Here is a 24,455-nt window from a genome sequence, read left to right as displayed (position 1 = left end):
GCCATGCCAGCTTGGTAGGAGTATTCATTCTGGAAGTGCTCAGAAGTCATGCTCCCTGTGCCAGTAGAAAGGCAGGAGGTTCTATGAATGAGTTTCTGTTTTCTGATCTAGTTTGAAGTCTACTTTTAATGTCACAAAAGTACATGCAGCCAGTTTGGTTTGGAATGGGTTCCTTCGCCACTAGGAAGTCTCGTTATATGGAGCCTCGTTGGGTCAGTCTGGGCTAATCAAAGTCCTGATTGATTTTAGAACCAGAGTTCCCTCTTTAATTACAGAACCCAGACCCCTCCTTTCTAGGTGGATATTAATCTTCACTCTGTGACTGCATTGTTGGGTATGAATTTGGACAATGTCCGGGCAAAAATTCAAGTCCCTGAAGAGATTTTTTTTGTTTTGTTTTGTTTTGAATGGAATCAGGCACACCGACAGACTGGCTTCTGTTATTGTTGCAGGCTGGCTGAGTGGACTGCTAGCCTGTTACATAACTGAAGACTTCCTTTTGCTTGTAAATGTCAAGATCAAACTGAGGTCAGTTTTAAATAGCTGACTAGGTGCTAATTAATGCGATTTTCCTATACAAGGGAAAGCAAAAGGCCTTGTGCCCATAAGAGTCATGGCTTTGTCAATTGTAAACAGAGCCTGTGCTCGTGTTTCCTGGCCACCCAGACCCAAATAATCACACAAAACTATATTAATTATAACACTGTTGGGCCTATTAGCTCAGACGTCTCATTAATTAACTCTTACATCTTACATTAACCCATTATATTTTTACCACGAGGCTCGTGGTTTGTTACCAATTGCTTCTTGGGCAGCTACATGGTGTCTGCCTGACTCTGCCTTCTTTCTCATTGCGTTCAGTTTAGTTTTCCCACCTACCTATATTCTACTCTGCCATAGACCAAAGCAACTTCTTTATTAACCAATGGTAATAAAACATATCCATAGCATACAGAGGGGAATCCCATATCAGTTGATAAGATGGGGTGTCATTGGAACGGGCTTCATCTTCATTTTCTTTATACTGTTTCCTCTTAGTGTTTTCAAGTAAAATAGGAAGTGAATATCTTATTCTGCTATAATAAAATACTGGGAGGGGGGAGGTGCTTTGCATATAGAAAGGATTATTTGGTTCCTAGTTTCAGGTGATCAGAAGCTTGGTATCAACATCTTTTAGCCCTGGTGAGACTCATGGTGGATGCTATCACAACAGCAAGAACTCAGGGAAGAGCAGTGAGTGACATGTACACTAGAGGGTTTCTGAGCAAATGCTTTGACTGCTTATCACAACATTCTGGCAGGAATTCTCCACTTCTGCAGGACCCAAGCGCTCGTGTGAGGCAAGGTTAATGCAATCCCATCAGGAGATGTGGCTCCCAGACCCCAACTGTATACTACCAGACCCCACCTCTGAACGGTCTCATTTCTCAGCACCCACTTTGGGGTCTGAGCTCCCAGCACATGGCTCTGTCAGGGCCAAATCATACCTAAACCATAATATTTAGGTCCATGATTTTATTTCCTTATTTATTCTTTCAGGGATTTTTATCAAACCTGTGAGCTAGCATTCTTCTAAGAATCCCCATGAATAGCTCATGCACTTGTCCAAAGAGTCCTACAGAGCTATATGCCATTTTGCTAATGCAAGAACCTCAATGGACTTGCAGGCCTTTTGTCTGTTCTTCTCCACTTTCGCTTGGTGACCTGGCTTCAGGATACACGCGGCTGAGACTGTCCAAGTCTTCATTGTCCCAGATCTTCTTCCTGTCCCTAAACACGACACCTGCTAAACAGCTTCACCAAGGCTACCAGAGTCAACTCAAGAGCCACCTCTCTAGTATAACAGCTTCCCACCACAGACCTGTCCTTGTTCAACATCCCCTAGTGCTAAGTGCTACTAGATACCTCATGACTGAAATGAGAAGGCTCTGTCCTCTCTCCGTTCTGCTTCCTCCCCCTACATGTCCAGTCAAATTCTCTGAATGACCTTTTCCTCAGGAGACGCGAGCAAACCCTTCCTCATCTCAAACAGGGCACCAACAAAAGACTCAAAGAAACAATTCCATCCAGTGTACCTTGGTGAACCAATGAGTGAGAAGTTCCTTACAGAAGCACAGGTAACTTGGAGGTGGTTGTGACCCGAAGAACAAGAAATCCCACCTCTTTAGGAACTTGAATTTTTGCCCTTAAATTGTCCAATTTCTACCTAACAAGTCAGTCCCAGAATGAAGATTAATCGCTGGGTGAAGGAAGGTTGTCAGGTTTTATAAATAAAAGGAGGCCTTGTAAGTCCCTCCTCCAGGAAAAGACTGTAAACAGTCCATCAGTCTTGTAGAAGGAATGGAGCCCCTCCTCCAGCGTGAAAGACAGTGAATAGTCCCAACCTTGTTTAGGTCACCTGTGGGTAATCCTCGCCACTGGCAGCTGAAGCTGAAGCTATGTCAAGCCTGGAAGATCACTGGTTCACATGCCTCCCATATGGTTTTTGGATCTATCCTCCTTCTGTTTTACCATCAATACCCTTTTTAGACCACCTTGTGTAGCAGGAACTCCCAACTTATCCATTATGGTCCTTGATTAGTGGCTTCACCAATACTACAGCTGGACTAAAACCTTTCACCACTTACCCCATGTTTCTCTTCAGGTTAAAACTCCCAATTTAACACCCTCTGCTGTCAGAGTCAACTCTTAACATACCTCACTTTCGTTTCTCCAGGTCTTACACCACTACTTGCAAACTAATCTTAGCATTTTCTTTTCTTTTCCTATGGTCTTAGCTTTTCACATGTATGAGTATTTTGCCTGCATGTGTGTAAGTGGAACGTATGTGCCTGGTGCTCAGAAACATCAGAAGAGGACATCAGATCTCCTAGAACTGGACCTACAGATGTTTCTGAACCACCATGTGGTTGTTGGTAACCAAACCTCCTCTTCATAAGCAACAAGTTTGCTGAGTTGAGGAATTACCCATTTACACTTTCTTAAATAAAGAGAATAAACTGTTCTTTTTATTTAAGGGAAAAATTAAATGTTAATATACTCCTTCCCTTTGGTCCTGTTTAGAAGTTTTCTGCTCTGCTCCTATGGTTTTTTTCTCACCCTTAATCCTGATCCAAAAAAAGCCTCAAGAAAGCCCTCATTTCCAGGATAAGAACATCAACATTGGTATCAGGCAACCCTGACTGTTTCTTTCCGTCACAACAGTTGGTGTGGACATGCAGGACTGGGGATCGATGGAGAGGTGCAGGAGAAAAGTGGTTACACAAATTCAGATCTGTATCCAAGAGACAAGAGTGAGGCTCCTGAGAAGGACCAGTCAATGAATGGATACTTATAAAACTCTAGTTTTAAAATGGCTAAGGGTCTAAGATGGTGATAAAGAGAAGAAAGTGGAGACAAGAAGTACTAAGCAGTTGTGGTTAAGGATTGGTGAAGTAGAAGCATGGTTGCAGTCTGGTCTCCTAGTTACAGACGGCGGTATCTGAAGTTATCTATTGTAGGTGTGAATTTTTACATGCTGAAGATTTTGTGCTTCCCAAGGAAGGCTCCATGGAGGCTTATTACCACTCATGCTAAGAGCTTTCTGTCCAGCAGTGCTTGTAAGTTGGCTTACTTAGATCTTAGGAATTTCAACCTTTGAAGTTACATGGTAGCCATAACCCATTTTTAGAAACTGTTCTTATTATACTCATGTTCAGCCCCCAGAGTTCCAGGGCAAACATTTTGGATGACTGTGTTTTCTGTGTAAAGATCCCATTTCCTAGCCATGGAATTGTTCAATGTTATGTCTGGAATTACAGAAATGTCCATCATTTGAGGTTATTTAAGTGGATGCACAGGGATGGACAGTAGTCTAGAGTAGGCTTTTCAGAATGACCTTCCAAGGAGCCAAAATACAGCTATCTTCAAATGGAGAGTACTGACCTAGCTTATTGACCAATAAGTTATCAGCTTTTTAATACTGCCATCTTCTTAAGAGTACATGAGTGTCCTGTGTCTATACAACATTTGAATATAGAAGGGCATCTGAAAATCTGTCATCTACAAAGAAAGATAATATGATTTGTAAAATAGAAAACGATACCATTCGTTTAACATTGCTTTTTGTTGGTGGTGATGCCGAGTTTTGTTTTGTTTTGTTGTTTTGTTTGTTTTTGAGTGAGAACCTCACCACTTAGTCCTGGCTGGCAGGAAACTCCACTAGGTAGATCAGATTGCTATTGAATCTGATTGTAGTGAGCCTCCTGCCTCTGAGAAATGAGATTAGAGGTACGAGCCACCGTGCCCAGCTGTAAAAGCTTTTTTAAATTAGGGTATAAGAGGCCACACCCAAGAAGGTGGGTAACTTAAAGGTTACTGGCTATAGGAATTCCTCCAGCACCCCCTTACAGGTTGAGTACCTATTGGTGGTGCCATTGCTGAGGTCTTGTTTAGGCTGCCCTATCATTTAGTAATCATAGGTGTAGCTTCTCTGTCACTTTTAGGAGAATCAATCTCAGGGCAGCAGACTCCCTTGTCCTCTGGCTGTTACAATCTTTCCTGAGGTCTTCTGTGATGTTCTCTGAACATTAAGTGCAGAAGTTTGTGTTGAAGATGTAGTCACTGGGACGGAACAACTTTTGACACTTGCCTCTGCGTTCTGACCAGTTGTGGTTTTCTGTCATGGTTTATCTGTGGCGAAGAGAGATGTCTTTGATGATGGGTGAGAATTACATTTGGCTGTATAATGATAAGTTTTAGAATGTGGTTAGGAAATATGCTGATCTAGTAAAGAGACAGGAATAGGTTCTTTTCTAAGATTCATGACCTTACTGGCCCCAGGCAGGTGTCTTGATTTGCAAAACAAAACAAACAAACAAAAAGATCTTCAGGTTAAAGCATTTAAAAGGTGCTAGTTTTTTGACTCTGTAGCATAAAATTTAAGAACATGTCTTGTTCAAGAACAAGACCCGTGATTGAAATCACTTTATGTAAAATGAAAAGTAAATTCAAGGAGGTTTTATTGATTTACTAAATAATGCTAATCAGACCCTTAAGGGATTGAATCCCCTCCATTGCTAATAAAACATGGGTTCTTGATTACCATATCACAGAACAAGAAACACCCCTTCAATTAGGAGGAGAATAAGAAATGAAAAGGTTCCTATTCATTGTGCATGGACCACACATCTTAAAAGAACCGCCCACATTGGTAGACTATGCTCTCCCAAGCTGCTCTCCTTCCCACAAGTGTTTGTGCATCTAAATTTTCCCAGAGGCGGTTTTGTCCTCCTGCTTCAGAGAATTCTCCTCTCCCACTGCCTGTCTTCAGCTTCTTAAGCACAGTTTCACAACCCTGGCCCACTCAGATCTGCCCTTAGTTGATACTGCACTGTTGAAACCGATGGAAGCATTTTCAGTTCAGAGATGACCTGTACCCCTTTCAGAATTGTGGCCGTTCTGATTTAGCTGAAGATAAAACTGCCAGAGTCTTGGTTTCAGTGGTGGTGGGGGAGGCTGTTCAAGGATAACCATCACCATGAGATGTTCCTTAATTTGGTCTACCCCTAAGAGATGGGGTGCTTGGTGAGAATAACTGACCGCAAACTGCTGTGCATAGGAGCCAAGGGTGAAAACTACCGAGAGCACACACAGAGTATGAGATGAGGAAACAACAGAAAACCTTCTCCCGGTCATGCTGAGGCAGAAATGTTGGTCAGGTCTGTACTTTTATTTCAGGTCCTGGAACTTCTGTCTGCTTCATATTGTCTGTGTCCTCTGTCATCCAGGTTCGATGTCTTCCCATCGCTTCCATGCCTTTGCTATTTGTGTCTGTGTTTGTGTCTGGTATCCAATAACAAAGGAACAAGCCCCCACAGACTGTCCTTTCCTGACTTGTCTCCTCTTAAGCCTATACCACCCCTGGTAACAAAAGGGCTGCGTCATCCTAAGACTATACAGAGGCTTCCCTACCTCATTCCCCGCCTTTTATTAGTCAATCCTGGTTGTTCTCTTAGATTCTCACAGACTCTGAGGAAGCAGTGAGTTGAACTTGAAGTCCATTCCAGGGGAAACAGCCCCTCCCAGCTTTAAAACTCACCCAGGACAGTTACCTTCTTCATTCAAAGAAGCCCACTCTGTATTTCTTGCCCCCGGAATATATTTTTGAAATTATATAACTTTTATTTAAATCACTCAAGTTGACTAACGGACTTCAGAGCAGGGACCGCTCCAATCAGGGAGCAGGCAGGACACACATCAGAGATAGCAAAAGACATTTTTCCCAATCTGGAAATCAGGGAGCCAAATCCATGAGCACCAGCGGCAGAGAATGCCTGCTGCTTTATGCTCCATGAAATTGCTTTGAGAATGTGTCCAGTTTAGGGAGACTCTCTGTGCCCTAGAAATGGGCTCTTGATCCCTGCAGTGAATCTGCAATCAGTTCATTTGTGGTGTCTAGGCTTGGGGACAGGAGGTTTCTGAGTCATGGCCAGGGTGGGACCTGAGTGTCTTCCTTCTCCAATGCCTTAAAGTTTTGCAAGCTGCCAGATGAATGAGTAGTCCTGGAGGTGGTGGATGTCCCGAGGAAACACATACATACATATATATATATACATACATACATACATACATACATACGTATTTCAGAAACATACATGTGTTTGTGTCTTTCCACAGTGTCGGAGTCTATTGAATAGCAAGTTTACAAGGTATGGAATTTTCATTGGCTGTGATATGCCAAGTACCCCTACTTTCATATTTGGCCACAACAAACACAGGTTTATTCCAGTCCTAATTGTTAGTATTAATTCTCAGATCTCATCATATATAGCACACACTGATTTTATCTATCTTTCTCTATATATATCACCTGTCATCTATCCATCTATCATCGTTTTCATCATCTATCTACCTATTTATCATCTGTCCATCTATCTACTTGTATCTATCTATCTATCTATCTATCTATCTATCTATCTATCTATCTATCTATCTCATCTACCTACTTATCATCTATCCATGTATCTACCTATCTATCACCTATGTAATCTTTCATCTATCTATCTATCTATCTATCTATCTATCTATCATCTATCTATCTATCTATCCTCTATCTATTTTACAGGATGGTTACAAGGGGGTTAAAGAGGCTACAGCAGAGCTCAAAAAGTTTCAAAGAAGCCTGAGAGGCAGAAGCTTGTAGAGATGCAAAGGCAGTCTCTTCAGGGCCAGGATAACAAGCCGAGTCTGGGCTTTTCTTTGCTGTCTAAGAGTTGGAAACCACAGCATCAGAGCTGAGTTGCAGACTCATGGTGTGGAGGAAACTGTAGAGGCAAATGGTGGGTCCAGGTCCAGATGATCAATTAGGCAGACAAGAGAATGGCAGGTCCAAACAGGCAAACAGGTAGGTAGATGGGTGGATGGTGGTTGAATAAGCCATGGCAGTGAATCAAGCTGAGCAGTTTTTATGAGGTGGTCAGAGATTGGTCAGTGGAAGTGTCACCATCTTAGTAAGAGGTTCCCCTTCTTCATGGGGTCCAAGTGAGGATGTCATTCTCTTTTCTTAATTTTGTATGTCTGACAATTTAGTTGGCCCGATTTTCCCGATACAATTTTAATATGCTCATGTGCTCCTAGAGTTCCAATTTTCTTTGATCAACTTATAGGGTAGGGCCTCCTACTTTTCAGACTAAGTTATGTATCATTCTGTACAGCGTGGATGATGTCAGTCATGTAGTGCTTGTGGTTTGCAGGTCCACCCAGGTACAGAGCCATCTTCTGTTCTCAAAATGGAGTCCCCGTGGGCAAGGCAGAGCCTATGGACAAATCACTGTATTACAGTGCGGAGTTATAGGTAGGGCACACCCAGTTCTCAACAGAGGATCTTAAGAGTTATTTTTGCCCAAGGGTGAGAATCTGTGGGCTGAAATAAGTAGTAAGGTTTACAGGGAAAAATATTATTTCTAGTACATTCCAGTTGGTGTATTGGGCACTTTCTCCCTGGCAGGAGTAGCTCTGTGTTGTTGTTTTGTTGTTGTTTTGAATTATGCCATGTATAATATCATGCTTCAATGTCCTACAACTCAATGCCACCTTTTTTTTAACTTTTGCCCCAAGTACTGACCTTCATAGCCAAGCTGATGAGTAATCTCCTCACCTTTTCCTGCATCTCTTCATTTCTGTCTAGTATTATCTGCACACACGAACATGCCTGTATGCATGTGTATGTGCACACACATTAAATGAAGACTTGGAAACTCTGTTCCTGAATCTCTATATTTCAATTATTAATTGGCCTTTAAGTGACAATTTCATTATGTTTTCACCTAGGGTGTAAGCTTTCCTGTGTTGTGCAGGGATTCCCCTCTCAAATAATTTGGGTGTGCTCTGGGTTTCATTGTGCACCCCTAAAATTCATCTTCTGCCGGCATTCTCATTCTGTGTAGCTGAACACGTGACTACCTGGAAATGGTCTCACTATTGTTATAATCAGTTGAGGCAAGGTTGTGCTTTAGTGAGGTGAGCTAGCTCCATTTCCAAGATGATGAGATCCGAATTAAAAATGGAAACGGTCGATATAGACACCCATGCTGGGAGGAAGCTACGCAAAGATGAAGGCAGACACCAAATGGATGATTCTGTCAGCTAAAGAGCCACAGAAATTGACAACAAACCACCAGCAGGAACACAGAATCAAGCCTTCCTCATAGGCTAAAGGAGGAATCGATCCAGCTCATACCTAGGTACAACTCACAGACTATATATACAGGAGACAATAGAGCTCTGATGTTCAGGCCACCCAATGTGGGGCCCTCTTTGGAGCAGTCCTGGCAGGCTAACACAGAAATAGTTCTAATTTTGAGCTGTGCCCTACAATATTATTTTAAATGTACATGAACATAGAAGTGCCTGGAAATAGCCTGTTAAAAAATTCACACACAAAAAAAATCTAATCCACTGAATGATTTGCCATGGTCTAAGACAAAGGGCAGAATGGAGAATTTGTTATTTCATTGAAAGTAAGTTTTAAGTTGGATAAAATCACTTTTGTGAGTCAAAATGGATCTTTAGGCACCAGGTCCCCCACCCAGGTAAGATAATACTTATTAAGATTTTTGCATGTCTTATTTATTGCTTCAGAGACTCAGAATGTGTCAGAATAGTCCAAACCAGCACATAAAGCACTTAGCACTTGGGAAGACTTTGTTTACAAAACGCTTTCCTCTATACAGAACTCTGCAAGGCTTGGCTAGAGTTTGGTTTTGAGCAATTTTGGGAAAATCTAGCTGAGATAATTAGCGTAGACAATTACTTGCCTCAATTTGTAGGTGGTGGAGCAGAAAATCTAGGAATGCAGACAAGAAGAGATAAAAGAACCCGTAATTCCACATTACTTAATAGGGTGGTTTTAACAATTGCCCTTGATGGCTGGATGAATGTCCAGTTTTAAATTGCTCAGTAGCTTCAACTCTATTTACCGAGAGAGGGAAAGGCACTGATTATAAGTAGATTCACTTTGAGCTTAGTAATTCTAACATGTCTAGTATATAAGCAGCTAACATATTAAGCAAATTTCTCAGCATGTGTGTTTATGCATGAGTGAAAAATGAGTGTCTGTATATATAAATATTGAGCTGGCATGTGACTAGGATTTAAACTACAGTTGTCAACAGGATCACTTAGAGGTCACTATATGCCTTGCGTAAAGCAGAGAGCAGGGCCCAAGACCAAGCCCTTAGATTTCTACCATCAGAAGACTGGAAGGTCAGAAAAAGCCTAGCCAAAGCCATAGGAGAAAGCCAGAGAATGCCCCGAGGCAGAAAGAGGAAAGTGTTTTAAGAGGCATCAGTTCCCGGATGCGTAATAATTTACTGTGAGGTTGAATGCAATGCCCAGAAAGGGTGCACTGTGTTTGCTGAGGTGAGAATGGGAGAACCTTGACACCCTAAGTACCAGCAGAGCAGAGGAGGGCAGAAGCCAGGCTGAAAGAGACGTGGAATTGAGACGGTTGGTTGCTCTCTTACCAAGGACTGAAAAAATTTTCCAGAGTGATATGTATGTCTGTAAGCAAGGAAGAAGGGAGGGCGAGAGAGAGAGAGAAAGGGGAAGGAGAGGAGAGTAAAAGGAGTTCCCGAGAGCCAATGACAGCAGAGGGCGAAATCTCTGAAAATCTACTGTACGACTCTGCATCCAGGAGTGCCTCTACTTCCTGGTGAAAGGAGCCAGCTAATATTAAAGCCACTTTCTTTGAGTCTCTGTTGCAGATGAAGCAGTCTAGGGAAATCAGTGGTACGGCTGAGGCTGGAACTTCGTGCATCACTTTTGTGCAGGAATCCCCTAGTTCTTTTCTTGGATATGCCCATAAGGAAGAGGAGAAGGGGGAGTTTCCAGTGGTCACTTAGGGCAGAGCCAAGTAGTTTTTCCACCCCCTCTCATTGCACTGCCAGGATAGTACATGTGCAGCCTTTTCACATACCAGGGGTAGAATGCAGCGACTGCAATGGCTGGTAACCACTATAGATTCTTTACCCTTGCTCAGGGTGCCCTATCTTCTTCTGTATATTGGGCACATTAGGAACGATACATTTTGCAATTGGTTTTGAAATGCCATATCTTGAGGATTCTCACGTGACTATGATTCCATGGGGATTGAAAGTAGCTTGGAGATTTGATTGTGAAGCTTGAAGTAAGTTGGTATGATTTTGTCCTGCCTCCTTTGGGGGAGCGTGTGTGCATTTTGTAATATGCATCATATTACGTGGGAACATCCTGGGCAATATGCATGCACACATATGCACAGACACACACACATATATGTGCATACCTGTGTGTATGTTTGAATAAGAATGGATTCCATGGGCTAATATGTTTGAATACTTGATAAACAACTGAATGAACTGCTTAGAAATGATTGGGAGGTGTGGTCTTGTGTAGGAGGAGGTATGTCGCTTTGAGTTTTCAAGAACCTGCACCATTCACAGGGTCTCTCTCTGAATGGCCTCCTGCTTGTGGATCAGGCTATCAGCTCTCAGTTAACTATTTCAGCACCGTGCCTGCCTGCTGCCATGATCCCTGACATGATTCTCGTGGACTGAACTCTAGAACTGTAAACCCCATTAAACTCTCTTCTATGAGTGGCCTTAATCATGGCATCTCATCCCAGCAGTAGAAAAGGAGGGAAGGGAGTGTGTAGGTGTGCACGTGGGCATAAAGTTAAGACTGTGCTTCTGCCACTTTCTGACTCCAGTCTCATAGTGACCCATGACTGTGAATCACAGTGTTCATGGCTTAGAAGAAACAACCTTAGAACACCTGACTTGGGTGCAATTCATGATGACAGCGCATCTTCTTGACCATAAAGACTAATCGAGTAGAGAAAAGACAACTTAAGATGCCAAGGAGATGCCAACAGATGCCTTTTTTAATTTTTCCTGGAACATGAATGGTCTTGCTACTGAGTCTATGGGTAGCATCCCTGCTGCGTAAAGACAGCTTGTTTCCACTGGGAAACCATGAGGCCAGCACAGGCCCCGCTCTATGATGTATAAACAGAAAGAAAGAAGATATGTTAGTTCCTACTGAGTTTGTAGTTGACACCTGACACTCCAGTGGTATAAATCAGTTCTGTGTCTCTTGAAAAAGGGAATGTGATTGTAAGGACAATATGAATGACGCGTGTTTCAAGAAGTTTGAGTGGACAAGAAATGGAATAATTGAAGGGAGCGTTCAATGAGATTGTTCATTTGTGGGAATTATTATAATTTCATATGCTGAACAGAATATTCTAGAGAGGATAACGTAGAAGACGGAGAGTGGATTTGGTTGTTTCAGAGCAAAAAAACAGCAGGAGCAAAAGCTCTGTGATGGGAAGAGATGATAAAATTAGAGCCAAGTGAAAGAATGGCCTTTGGAGGTAGAAAGACTACCTCTTCTATGGATTTATTATGGATGATTTCACAACGTAGAAGCCCAGTTAACAATGTAACAAGCCTGGCTGTCATCTCACTCAACAAACAGCAAGGCCAGAGGCAGGAAGCTCCGGAGGTAGTTACCTCAGTCAGACAAGAGTTTTCACCCAAGAGTGTGAGTACCACTCACCTCTGCCTTGCCCCCTTCTATGTGCCACCTCAGAGGGCACCCGCAACATTGCAAAGCATCACACATGGGTAAGAACGTCCTAGAACAGAGTCTCCAAAACTCTGGTAAGGTTCTTCTCTTTGAGCGTCAGGTGTCTCTATTGTATTCTACAGCCATTTCTAAAACAGTCTCTTATACCTGAGAGTAAGGCAAACATGGCAGCGTAATTCATACTTGATTCATATGCTAGGGCTGGGCAAAGCCAAGCTCCTTTACACGTGTGTTCTGCCTGATGCTGGTTGGGCTTTGGGTCAAAAGATAAACAGGGAAAAGGCTATGAGAAGCAAAGGATTATTTTGATCCTTTGTATTTGGTCATAGAATTTTACAATTTGTGGTTTGCAGCATAGAATATGGTCTACTATAGAGAAAGTTCCAGAGGGTGCTGGGAAGAATGCCTGTTCCATTTGTGCTGGGTGAAACATTGTCTTTATGTCTGCCTGTACAATGTAGCTCAAGGTCTCTTGGTTGGTCTTAGTTTTGATGACTGATTTGGAAATGAGAGCAGCCTATTGAAATCCTCCGTCACTGGATACCAGGACCACCCTGACATCTTGTGTCCATCAGTGTTTGCTTATGAAAGTGAGATTTGAAATTTGCTGCGTATGCACTTGCAGCTATTATAGCTTCTCGGTGAATTGTTCACCTCCTTATCGTAGAGTGGTCCTTCTTAATCTCTTGTGACTCATTTTGGTTTGAGGTTGTTTTATCAGACGTAAGAATAGCCATGCAAACTGGTTTTTAGCTACTACTCACCCGAAGATTGCTTTCCATCCTTCGGCTCTCAGCCACTGAATTTTCGGATCAGTGAGATCTGCTTCTTGGAGACAACAGAAAGTTGGATTTAGTTTTTTTTTTTTTTTTTCTTCAATCCAGTCGCCAGTCTGCTTATCTTTTCTGGTGACTTCAGGCCACTTACATTTATTATTGAGAGATGCTTGTTGATTACTGCAGTGTTTGCTTGCTTCCTTGTTAGATTATTGTTTGTTCCTTATTTCTTTTCTATTAATGGGGGTTTGTTGGACTTGATGGAGTCCTATCTGTCCTTCCCTTGTTTTTAAGGGTGAGCAAGGAACATTTATTGAGAGACAGAGTAACTGCACCATGCTCTCTTTGTCCACCTATTCCTCTCCTTCCCTGGATCCATGGGATTAACACTGCCCCTTCCTCTGTATAACATTCTTTTAAGTAGCTTCTGGTTACTACTGTGTTGGCTTGGTGGTCAGGAACTGTCTTAGTTTGTGCTTCTATGCCATGACTTTGTGTTTTCATCAATTCTAAAAGATAGCTTTGCTTGATAAAACAACCATGGTTGACTAATTTATATTCAGAACTCAATACACACACACACACACACACACATGCACATTCAGGGCTTTAAATGATATGCATACATGTATGTATGTATATATTTACCATTCCATGCTTGCATGCTTTTTAAAGTTGTTGAGGAGAGTTCTGGTGTTTTTTTGAGAAATGGTTCACTGCACTGGTTATTTTGGTCAACTTTACACAGGTAAGAGTCTTGCGGGAAGAGGTAACCTCAATTAAAGAACTGTTTTCACCATGAAATAGAGAGTGGAACAGGTTGACAGCTCCATAGGTAAAAGTGCCACCAAGCCTGATGACTGTAAGTTTGTTCCCTAGAACATACATGGTAGAGGGAGAGAAGGGAATTCTACTGGTCTCCTTCTAAGCTCTATGTGCATGCTGTGCTTGTTTGAAGACAAAATGGCCATAAACGGGAGTGGCACTATTAGGAACTGTAACTTTGTTGGAGTAGCTGTGGAGGTGGGCTTTGAGGTCTCATATATGCTCAAGCCATGTTAGTGTCTCAGACATCTTCCTGTTTCTGCAAGATATAGGACTTTCAGCCACATCCCCAGCATGATGTCTTCTTGCATGCTGTCATGACCCACTAGGATGATAATGGACTGAACCTCTAAATTGTATAAGCAAGTCAACCCGTTAAATTTGTAAGAGTTGCCATAGTCATGGTGTTTCTTCACATCAACAGAAACCCTACTAACTAAAACATACTCCTACATTCACATACAGACAAAAAAATAAATGGAAGTTTTAAAATGTTTTTTATTTATTTATTTTTGCTTTATGTATATGGGAGTTTTGCCTTTATCTATATCTATATCTGTGAACTGTAGTGCCCATAGAGTCCAAAAGAATGTTGAGGTCCCCTGGAGTTATGGAGAGTTGTAAGTTGCCATGTGAGTGCTTAAAATTGAACGTGGGTCATCTGGAAGTGCAATCAGTGCTTTTAATTGCTGATCCATTGTTCTTGCTCCTAAAAATGTTTAAAGAAAAACAATGAGATGCTGTTATAATAGGTACCTAAAACATAGAAAAGATTTGGAACTCAGTAATAGGTAGAGGCTTGGAAATCTGTAGGGAAATGCTTATTGAGTGGACATTGGGAGGGCATAGATCAGGGACCAAGCACTTACCTAGGTACACGAGGTTCAGTTAGATCCCTGTACTGGAGAGAGGGTGTGGTTATTTCTGTGAAATGATAACCAGGGGTAATCTGATGAGAACTAAGAAAGAAAGGAAGGGAGCCAAAGAGAAAGCCTCCATCTTCTCAGAGAAGATACATCCTACGAATATCAACAAGGAGTTTTACAGGGTCACAGGAAGAAATGACGGACATGGTATTTACACTGAAGGAAAGATGATCCTGGCTGAATGTGTTCACAGCCTGATGTGCAAAACATAAGACATGTCAGTGATGAAGCTGGACATTTGGCTGAAAAGAGTTCCAAATATTTAAGGAGCAGATAAGAAGATAAGCAAGTTGAAAAATATAATTGCTAAGCAAATAACAGAAAGTTCTCAGCTTATTTACATTGAAGAGAATGCCAAGGGTATTATCACAAAACTGTCTTTTAAGGAGATAGTCGTGAGTGTGAACCACAGACCTACTCAGCACCCTTAACAGGAACACCAAGAGTTTCCACTACAAGAGCTGGAGATGGGATGGGATGAAGGGAGGGTCTCTGGTTTCTTAGGTTCCAGAAGACAATCAGTTCTGCACATGCAAATGGTTGTCCTTAGTCTCAATGAGCCAAACAAGCCATGGCGGTGTGATCACCTGAAACCAGGGAGGTACAAGCGAGCATGGCAGAATCCTAGGAGCAAGACTCATGTGGTAGAATTCTGAAAGCTTGCACCTATGCAGCAGACTCCTAGAGATGAAACTTCTACTCAGTAGAATCTTGGGGGTATGAGCCACACTGTACAGGGTTACAAAGGATCAAGCACTGGCCAACAAAACCACATCACATCAGAGAATACTTCTCAAGCCTTTTAGGCACATAGAATCATCTTTCTTTCCTCATGTCTCCTTTGTAGAATGGGAATGCTCATCTTATGCCTCTTTGATCACTATAGTTTGGAAGCATATGAATTATTTGGTTTCCCAGCTGGAAAATAACAGTACCTCTAGACGAACTGTCTTACTGATATGTGATTTAGAGAATAGTTTGATGAAATTTGACTTTAAACTTTGAAGTTGGAGGTTGTGTAAGCTAAGACTTTGGGTGCTGTTGAGATTAGATGTATTTGTGTGTAAGCACAACATGAATTTGAGGACGACTCTATGTGGAATGCTAAAGACTGAATGTGTCCTGAGTATATATGTTCAGGTCCTAAATCTTGGGGGAAATATTAGGCCTAGAGATAATCATGAAGCTAAAGTATCTAGAGTGACATGCTTTTCTTATAGGAGATAGAAGAGACCTGGGATTCATATAGTCTCATAGTGCTCATTGTTTTAAGTATGTAGACTGTGGTAGATGTTATGCCCATCTGAGTTGATAGAAAGAACTCTCTTCTGGCTTTCTGACTCTTCCATCTTCTAGCTAGTACCGCACCTTTCTAGTGAATTTTCACTAAAGCAACTCTTGAATTTCTGTTTCGCTCCCTTTTATAATCTTTTTGCTATTTCCTGTTTATTTACACATCATTCTCCTAATTTCCCTTACAGTACTCTTGTTTTGTTTGTTTGGTTGGTTTTGTTCTTACCTCTGAACACATTTAAAATCGTAAGATTTTTTGTGGTTGTTGTTCGAAAGTCTAGGATTCATTCTCTAGGATTCCAAACAAAGATTGCTGTTACAAATGAGTTTTTTGTTTCCCCTAAAGAAAAAAGTCTTATTGTATTGCAAAGGATAGTAGTATTATTGAGAACTGGACATACCAACTATTGCAATGTTGGGAGCAGTGAGACCCCAGATCCTGAATTTCTTGTAATCCCCTGATCTGAGTGCCTACAGCTGCTCTGAGCATGAGACCTTCAGGAGTTCCTGATGGCAGGAGAGTGGTTTCTGGTGGGTTTGGCTGGGACGTGGCTATTTCTATATAATCTGCCCCGGAACACAATAAAGGGGGCATTCTTGGGGAATTCAAGGATGGTTCGTGTCGCTGTCTCTCTGTCTGTGTGTGTCTGTGTATTTTAACCTCCAGCCCCCTTGCCCGAAGCTCGCTAACTGGATGCCAGCGCACAGAGCGCAGACATGGGGGTGCGGTGCCCGGCATTGCAATGTAGAAATTCTAGATCCAGATCCTACCTTTCACTCCTCAGAACAGGTGATATCACCCACTGAAGACAGTTATCCAGTGTGATTGTTCCTTGTAGCGGTTTGTAGATATGTGGTCACCGATGTCCCATCACTACTTCTGTAGTTAGCCTATGATGATAGAGATTTCCTTAGATACTGATATTTTTCTTCATCAAGGACTTTTCTAGAACCAGAAAGTGTTTTTCTGGACTCTCAAAGACTTCAATGACTGTTTCTAGCATTTTTTTTGCCAAGTCTATTGTTATTTGTATCAAAATTAATTTCTGGAGCCTCCCATCTGTCATCCTCTAATTTTAATATGACTTAAATATGACTCTAAAACACATCACTATCTTTTCTTGACTATCAATATGGTACTTTGGGTGTGGTTTATCTCTGACTTCTCTTGTGCCTGGTTTACCTGATGTTTGTAGGATGGGTATAATATGTTTATTTCTGGTAAACAAGAGAACACCCCAGGCCAGCCTGGTCTACAAGAGCTGGTTCCAGGACAGGCTCCAAGGCTACAGAGAAACCCTGTCTTGAAAAACTAAAAGAGAACATCCCAAATCAAAGTTCAGCCTGGTTGAAAGTTAACCAACAGTCTGTAAAATGGGAATAAGAGCAGCATAAACTTCTTGAGGAATTAAACTGAGATGCTGGAATAAATTAAAAATAAAAGGTTTTTCAGACTGTCTGCTTTATGGTAATTCTATGATAAATATGAACAATTATTGGCATAGTTATTCATTATTTATTCATCGGTACAATTCCCTCTTGATTTGTAGTTATCTTTAAATTCTCTACCTTTCTAGTTAAAATGTGAAGAATTTTTTTGAAGAATAATGTTTTCATTTTTAATCTGTTTCCTTTTAATTTTCTTTCTTTTTTCTTTTTCTTTTCCTCTTTTTCTTTTTTTTTCTTTCTTTTTTTTTTTTTTTTTTTTTTTTTTTTTTTTTTTTTTTTTTTTTTTTTTTTTTTTGGCTTTTCAAGACAGGGTTTCTCTGTAGCTTTGGAGCCTGTCCTGGAACTAACTATTGTAGGCCAGGCTGGCCTTGAATTCATAGAGATTCATCTGCTTCTGCCCCTATCCCCACCCCTGAGTGCTGGGATTAAAGCTGTGCGCCACCACCGCCCGGCTATCTTCTATTTCTTACATATAACAACAAACTTTTTTTCTGCAGCAAATGAGTAAATAAATATTTATTGAATAAAGGGATAAAGGCTCTCTAAATAGAAAAGGAATCAAGCAGTAACAAGATACTTTTACAGATCAGAAAGGATATGGAAATAAAATGCACCCAACTGAGAAAAAATAGTTCCATAAATAAAGGTTTTCTCTGATAATGGCAATAAATTAACAAGCCAAATGCAATTTAGAGAGAGAGAGAGAGAGAGAGAGAAAACTCACACCCTTCCTTCTAAGACTCAGATCATTGTAGAAGAAGGGACAATAAGAATGTTAAGGGCCAGTGGCAAGTGAGCACCACAGAAAAGCTATGTTTTCTAGATACAATAAGCAGTTACACATATGAACTCCCAACAGCTAAGATTGCATGAACAAAACGTGTCCAAGCTCAAGCCAGATGAAATCCCAGCAGGTTGGGGGTGGGACATGAAATCCCATCACTACCTAAGGAGCTAGCTAGCTTCTGGGGAGGGAGAGCTAGTTGTCCTTAAGGGTGGGGCCCATTGTATGTCCAGCAAGCTCCCTTGGAAGGCCACATCCCCAAAAGTATATAAGCACACCAGTTGGATTTGATGGATATTTTAAGAAATAATGAATGAGGACACAAAATTCCACGGGGCATAGAAACAGGTGTGGATCTAGGAGGAGATGGGAAGGAAATAAATAGGATCAAAATCCAGCGTTAGAAATTCTCAAAGAATAATAAAAATGCTCTTAAAACTCAAATGAATGCTCACTGTGATTAGAAGCAAAAGAACGATGAGAATAATAATACTCAGTCCTTAATATCTTGCAGATGTCCTTCTGGGTGTTGCTCTTTTATAAATGCACATAATTTTTAAACCCTGCATATTAAGTAATATGCCCCTACTGTTGGTGTAAAAGGAAATGAAGCCCAAAGAGGCCGAGTAAGTTGCCCAGATCACTTAGCAGAGCTGAGATTTTGCCCTACAGGCTTTGCCTCGGAGTCCACATGATGAGCTATTCTACTCTAGTAAGACTGAAGTGGGTCCAGAGAAGCCCGACAACATTCACAAGCCACCATGTTAGACATGGTGAAGTCACCAATGTTCCTTTCTTCCTCTCATTTGTCATGTGTAGAGAATGCCACAGAAGCTCTCGGCAGGAAAGTGTAGCAGACATTAGTAGGAGACAATTCCTTCCTAAATTGACCTTTTAAAGGAAGCCTTTAAAGTACCACCGAACTCGGCGTCCTTACAAAAACATGTCTTTAGCTTACAGCCTCCGAAGAAGCAAAACTGCAGCTGCTTGAGAAGGTTTCCTTGCTGGAAAAACGACTGCAGGCTGTGAGCCAGAGAAGTGCTGGAGGAGAGTCCTATGAAAATATGGTGCTTGAGAAAGACAAGGTACGTGGAGGAAAGGTCGTGTTTGGGGAAGTGATTTAACCACACGTGACAAGTCTGGAAGCCACGGCTGGGTTGAAGGTCTCCAGGGCTGGGCCTGTCACTCGGTGGTGATGAAACAGACACTTAGAAGCAGTTTTTACTAAAAGTGTTGACTAACTAAAAGCATAGGGGGAACCTGACACCTGCCTTCTTCATTCTCTGCCTGTTTCTGGCTGGAGACACGGAGATAAGACATTGTCTAAACCTAGAGTCACCTAAGATTCCAGAAGACCAAACCCTGGGAGGAAAAGCAGCTCCGCCCCAGATGAGGGCAATTGTCCACAAGGGTGAGGCTACATTCTAAAATGAACAAGTTAATGCAGTAGAGGACCACCATGCAGGACGGAGCCAGCTGAGAGCTGAGGAAATGATGGACCAGCGCCATTCGGGTCACATCTTGACCCAGTGCTTAACTGTGCAGAGTTCTTTGCCTTCTAGTTTCATGTTGGCAATCCAAAAATTAGACTTGGGGGCCACTGGGCCCCATATTTGTTCCTCTTCCCAATATGGTCATATTAAGTAAACATCTCCTTTCTCTTTTCTTTACCAATATTTCTCTAAATTGTTTTATTGGAATAGGGGCCTGGGCCTAGCTTATTGGGAGTTCCAGAGCTCAAGCCTTTAACCTAAAATCTCTGGTAACAGTAGAGATTTGCTTGGCATGTACACAGGTCTGAGTTCCATCCTTAACACTGCAAAAAAAAAAAAAAAAAAAAAAAAAAAAAAAAAAAAAAAAAAAAAAAAAAAAAAAAAAAAAAAAAAAAAAAAAAAAAAAAAAACTAAGCTCACATTTGAGTTTATGGGAGTGAATACAACATTTATATTAGGTGAAGGTAACTTCTTTTCCTGATTCACATTCACAGATTAAAATTTTTGTTACACTTGAAGATTTTTATAAAATTTTTGATAACGTATCTTTTGGGGAAATGTTAACTGCATGGTCTATTTATTTTGTACATGGTGTCAACTGTACACATATTTCTTGGTTTTCAGGGCTGGAACTGATGAAGGACTTATTTCTGTTTAGTTAACAATAGATTTTAAAATTTGACATATTGTCTTAGTTAGGGTTACTATTGCTGTGATAAACACCATGACCGAAAGCAAGTTGGGGAGCAAAGGGTTTATTTGGCTTTCACTTCAGCATTGCTGGTCTTTATTGAAGGAAGTCAGGACAGGAACTCAAACAGGGCAAGGTTCTGGAGGCCGGAGTCAACACAGAGGCCATGGAGGAGTATTTGCTTACTGGCTTGCTCCCCATGCCTTTCTCAACCTGCTTTTATAACCCATAGCCGCCAATCTAGGGATGACACTACCCAGAATGCAACTGGGCCTTCCTCCATCAATCATGAATTAAGAAAATGTTCGACAGTTAATTCTTAGGGAGACATTTTCTCAGCTGAGGGTTCCTCCTTTCAAATAACTCTAGCTTGTGTCAAGTTGACAAAAAAACTATCCAGCACACATATTTTTAATTTATAAAGTGTTGGACACACACACACACACACACAAGCTCACTAACATTAACCTCATCACCTCAAGCTATCATTTTTTCCTGACCATTTCCTGGCAGTTAACATATTTGTGCTTTGCCCTCAGGCTTTCTCATAGACAGAGAAATGACCTCTTTAGTACAGATGGTCTCAACACCTAGCTAAGACCTGGATGCTGTCAGTCAGTAGATTGAGAGCAGGCACACATTTGCCTCTGGGATACTTGGAAGAGTTAGGCATTGCTCTCTAAACCCTTCTCTCTTTTTTAAAATTGTTTTGGTTGAGCTATATGTTTTTCTCTGCTCCCCTACCTTCCTCCCCCTCCCCTTCTAGCTTCTCCCATGATCCCCATGCTCCCAATTTACTTAGGAGATCTTGTCTTTTTCTACCTCTCAGGTAGATTGGATCCATGTATATCTCTCTTAGGGTCCTCTTTGTTTTCTAGGCTCTGGGGTTATGAATTCTAGGCAGGTTTTTTCTTTGTCTAAAAGCCACTTCTGAATGAGTACATATGATATTTGTCTTTCTGGGTCTGGCTAAACCCTTCTCTTTTCCAGTGCATTGAGAAGCTGCAGGCTGAAGTAAAAGCTTCCCAGGAGAAACTTACAGCCCATGTAAGTGTTTCCCCCCCCTTTTTTTGATCCCATGATTCATAGCACTGTAATCCTGAAGATGAACAGAAACTTGTCAGAAGTCATAAATGAGGTTTATCCACTGTAAAGTTAAAATGCAATATTTTTAGAAATTCTCCATAAGTAAAGTTCATATTCTTGCAGATGCTTAAAATGAAAAATATGTGCTTTTCTATATGGTCAGATGGTTTAACCATCTGATGGCGCATTGAAAGAGCACTGAACATAGAAAAGGATGCCAGGAAAGCCAGAGAAGAGACTGGAGTGGCCGTCAGTGATGATACATAGAACTTGGATCTGAGACAAAGATCCTGGAACTTTAGTTCATGCCAGAAACCCCTGGAAAGTTTCAAAGCCCAGAGACACTCTTTGCTGGGTGCTTAGGCCTCAGGTGATACCAATACTCCCAGCCTCTGAGCCAGTCTAGAGCAGCACATGCTATGTATGCTCGTTTGCCCCAGTCTTGTGCTACATGGGAAAGCAGCCCTACATCAGAGTGCATGGGTGTCCAATTGCTCCCTTAACGTCTTGATGAAGAGCTCATGAATTTCTGGAGCAAATTCATTTGCCCTTTAGCCCATGTCTGTGCCAAGAAGCAACGAGCACCAACAGACAGGATACCCTTGTGTGCTTGTGCCCATGAATCAGGCACCTAGCTGCTCCTGAGAATATTAACGCCCCTGACACCTTCAGCATGTCTCCAGAGCTCTCTGTGCTTCTAGCATCTCCACGTCCATCTGGGCTGCACGGGCTAACCTTGGTAAAGGATACTGGCCAGCCCTGCCAAATGGCCCTTCTCAACAGCACCAAGTTCCTTAGACCAGCTCAGAATGCAAGCAGAAAAGACTGTAAGATAATGAATTCTCGTGACCACCCACTGATTAGGTGAGGTGAGCTGACTTAGGAAAATCTTTTTTAATTGTCTCATCTTTCTGTGCTGAGGGAAAAAAAAGTCTTATGTGTTAGGACAGACCTTTTAATCCTTAAACTCCGTCTTTTTTCTGATCTTGGGTCCTGATTTGACCCACACTGGAAATGAATGTGCCGGCGCATTTGTGGCGTTGTGACCATTCTAACAGAAGCCTGGCAGACTAGCTCAACACTCTGTTGCAGATGTTCCTCCGCCAGCTGCCCTGAGGGTGCCAGATAATGACTGCAGAGGGAGGAAGAAGGCTCCTATTAATCTGTCACCTACATCCCTGTGCAGGGAGGAAGACAGATGCACTCCCCAGATTCTGATACTATCTTCCAAGTCTCCCCATGATGGGCTGATTTTAAAGGTCCCTGCAGCTGGTGTCTTGGGGAAACCCCTGTGGTATCTACTTCTGTCTCCTAACTCCAGAGTGTCTGCCCCCACCATGCTGCTATTGTCCTAGGCTCCTCTGAACTGGGGCTGGTCTTTCGTATAGGGTTTCTAGATTTTTCTAAAGTAAGTTGTCTGGTAGCTAGGATTCAACATCCCAGTTTGTATTCATCAAGGCTTTTCTTTAATTCCTCAAAGAAGTTTAAAGGGAAACTATTAATAACAGTATTTATTGAGTTGGTCGTGTGTCTTCCTTTCGTATCAGTTCCAAATTCTTATATAACCTAACAAGGCAGACATTATTTCTCAGGTTAAAAGACTGAATCTTTCAAAGGTTAGATTACTTTTTATACTTCATGATTTTGCCATCGCAACTGAGTGTCTTTCCAGATTCCTTTCTCTGTACTATCTCTGTCTCTGAGGTGTCAGAGGTCCTGTAAAGCTTGACTTCCAACGTCCCTTCCTCTTTCCATGCCCCGGAAGCGAATGATCCCAGAGCGGCGCTTCAACTCACAGTCCTAGCATCTCCTATGCAGATGACAACCACCTCCACCTCCTTCAATTCCTTCTGTCTCAATCATCCTGTGATGATAACCCCTAAACGATTTTAATGTGCATTTCTTCAAACATTATCCCCGGAGAAAACCTTCAGCAGAGCTCTACCACCTCCTCAGAAAAGAAAGAAAAAAGTGTCTGTTGGGGCGGAGGGTGCAACGGGGCTGGAAACAACACAAAGCGGGGTTTGCTTGCTTTAGAAATCAGCCATGCCCAGCTAGTCTCTTGACGTGTTCATCCATAAGGACCATTTTACAGCATGTAACTGTGGAGATGCTGGCATCTAACATCAAATTAAAGCCGTGTTTCCTTGTGACCTAGCATCATGCTGCTCTCTCCAGATCAGCAAGCCAGATTTGTCATCCTCCTTGTCTGTATTTTGAATTCATCCCTCTCTTTCATTCCTCAGCCGTGGTGGCTAATGGACACTACTAGACTGTTCTAGCGATCAACTAAAAAGCAGTCTCAAAACCCTAGCCATCTCTACCTTCATCCCTATGTAGTCAGCTGTGCTGCTCTGTGCCTAGATCTGTGTTTCCTGACTTCTACACCGGCTACTTCACTATGCTACCACCTCCCTATCCTTTTCTGACCATTATATAGTTTCGCTATTGCAAATGCTCCCAAATAATTAACAGGAAAATTTAGAGCATTCTACTGTCCCTCTCCTGGGACAAAGCAGCCCATTTGTTTGAGGCGCATAGGGTTTAGTTAGCTGAGAAGAGGAAAGATAAAATCTATGCATAAATACTTAAGTGAGGGCTACGTGCACGGCTTAGAGTACTTGCTTGGTATGCTTGAAGCATGAGGTCTAAGCTCTAGGATAAGAGGGGATAGAGAGACAGAGGAAAGGGAAAGAAAGGAAAAGGGAAGGGAAGGGTGACTGATTTAAATCGAGCATAGAAAAGAAAATTAAATGGAAGAGACTCTGACGGTGAGAGTGAGATCTATGAGCGAAGAGAAGGGCTGAAGGAACTAAGATGGTGGTAACAGAACTTTGTAGATAGAGTGAAGGTTCTTCTGGGAGGAAAATGGAAAGATCTTGGGATTTCTGAGAACTCTGAAGATTAAGAAATTAATAATAGGGGAGAGGGATAAGAAGAGTTTCTCTGTGTTATCGACTTCAGCCTCTCTAGGCATTTGAGGATCCCATTAAAGACTAGACTTCCTAATGTACTGTAACTTCC

At 41.8% G+C, this 24,455-nt stretch overlaps 1 protein-coding gene across 1 annotated transcript in view; it reads left to right on the top strand.

Moving 5' to 3' along the window:
- The window catches only part of Ccdc192 (coiled-coil domain containing 192), a 188,716-nt gene that overhangs the window by 37,557 nt on the left and 126,704 nt on the right, over nucleotides 1-24,455 (top strand). Inside the window, exons 4-5 of the mRNA XM_050120897.1 lie at nucleotides 19,115-19,246; nucleotides 21,336-21,392. Coding sequence (XP_049976854.1) covers nucleotides 19,115-19,246; nucleotides 21,336-21,392 — 189 coding nt within the window. The remainder of the gene's footprint in view (nucleotides 1-19,114; nucleotides 19,247-21,335; nucleotides 21,393-24,455) is intronic.

Source organism: Alexandromys fortis, unplaced genomic scaffold, assembly GCF_014885135.2.
Source record: "Alexandromys fortis isolate MF-2015 unplaced genomic scaffold, M_Fortis_MF-2015_v1.1 scaffold_181, whole genome shotgun sequence".
In the NCBI taxonomy this organism is placed as follows: domain Eukaryota; kingdom Metazoa; phylum Chordata; class Mammalia; order Rodentia; family Cricetidae; genus Alexandromys; species Alexandromys fortis.
The sequence above is the reverse complement of the archived record's forward strand: the minus strand, read 5'-3'. Positions and strand labels throughout refer to the sequence as shown.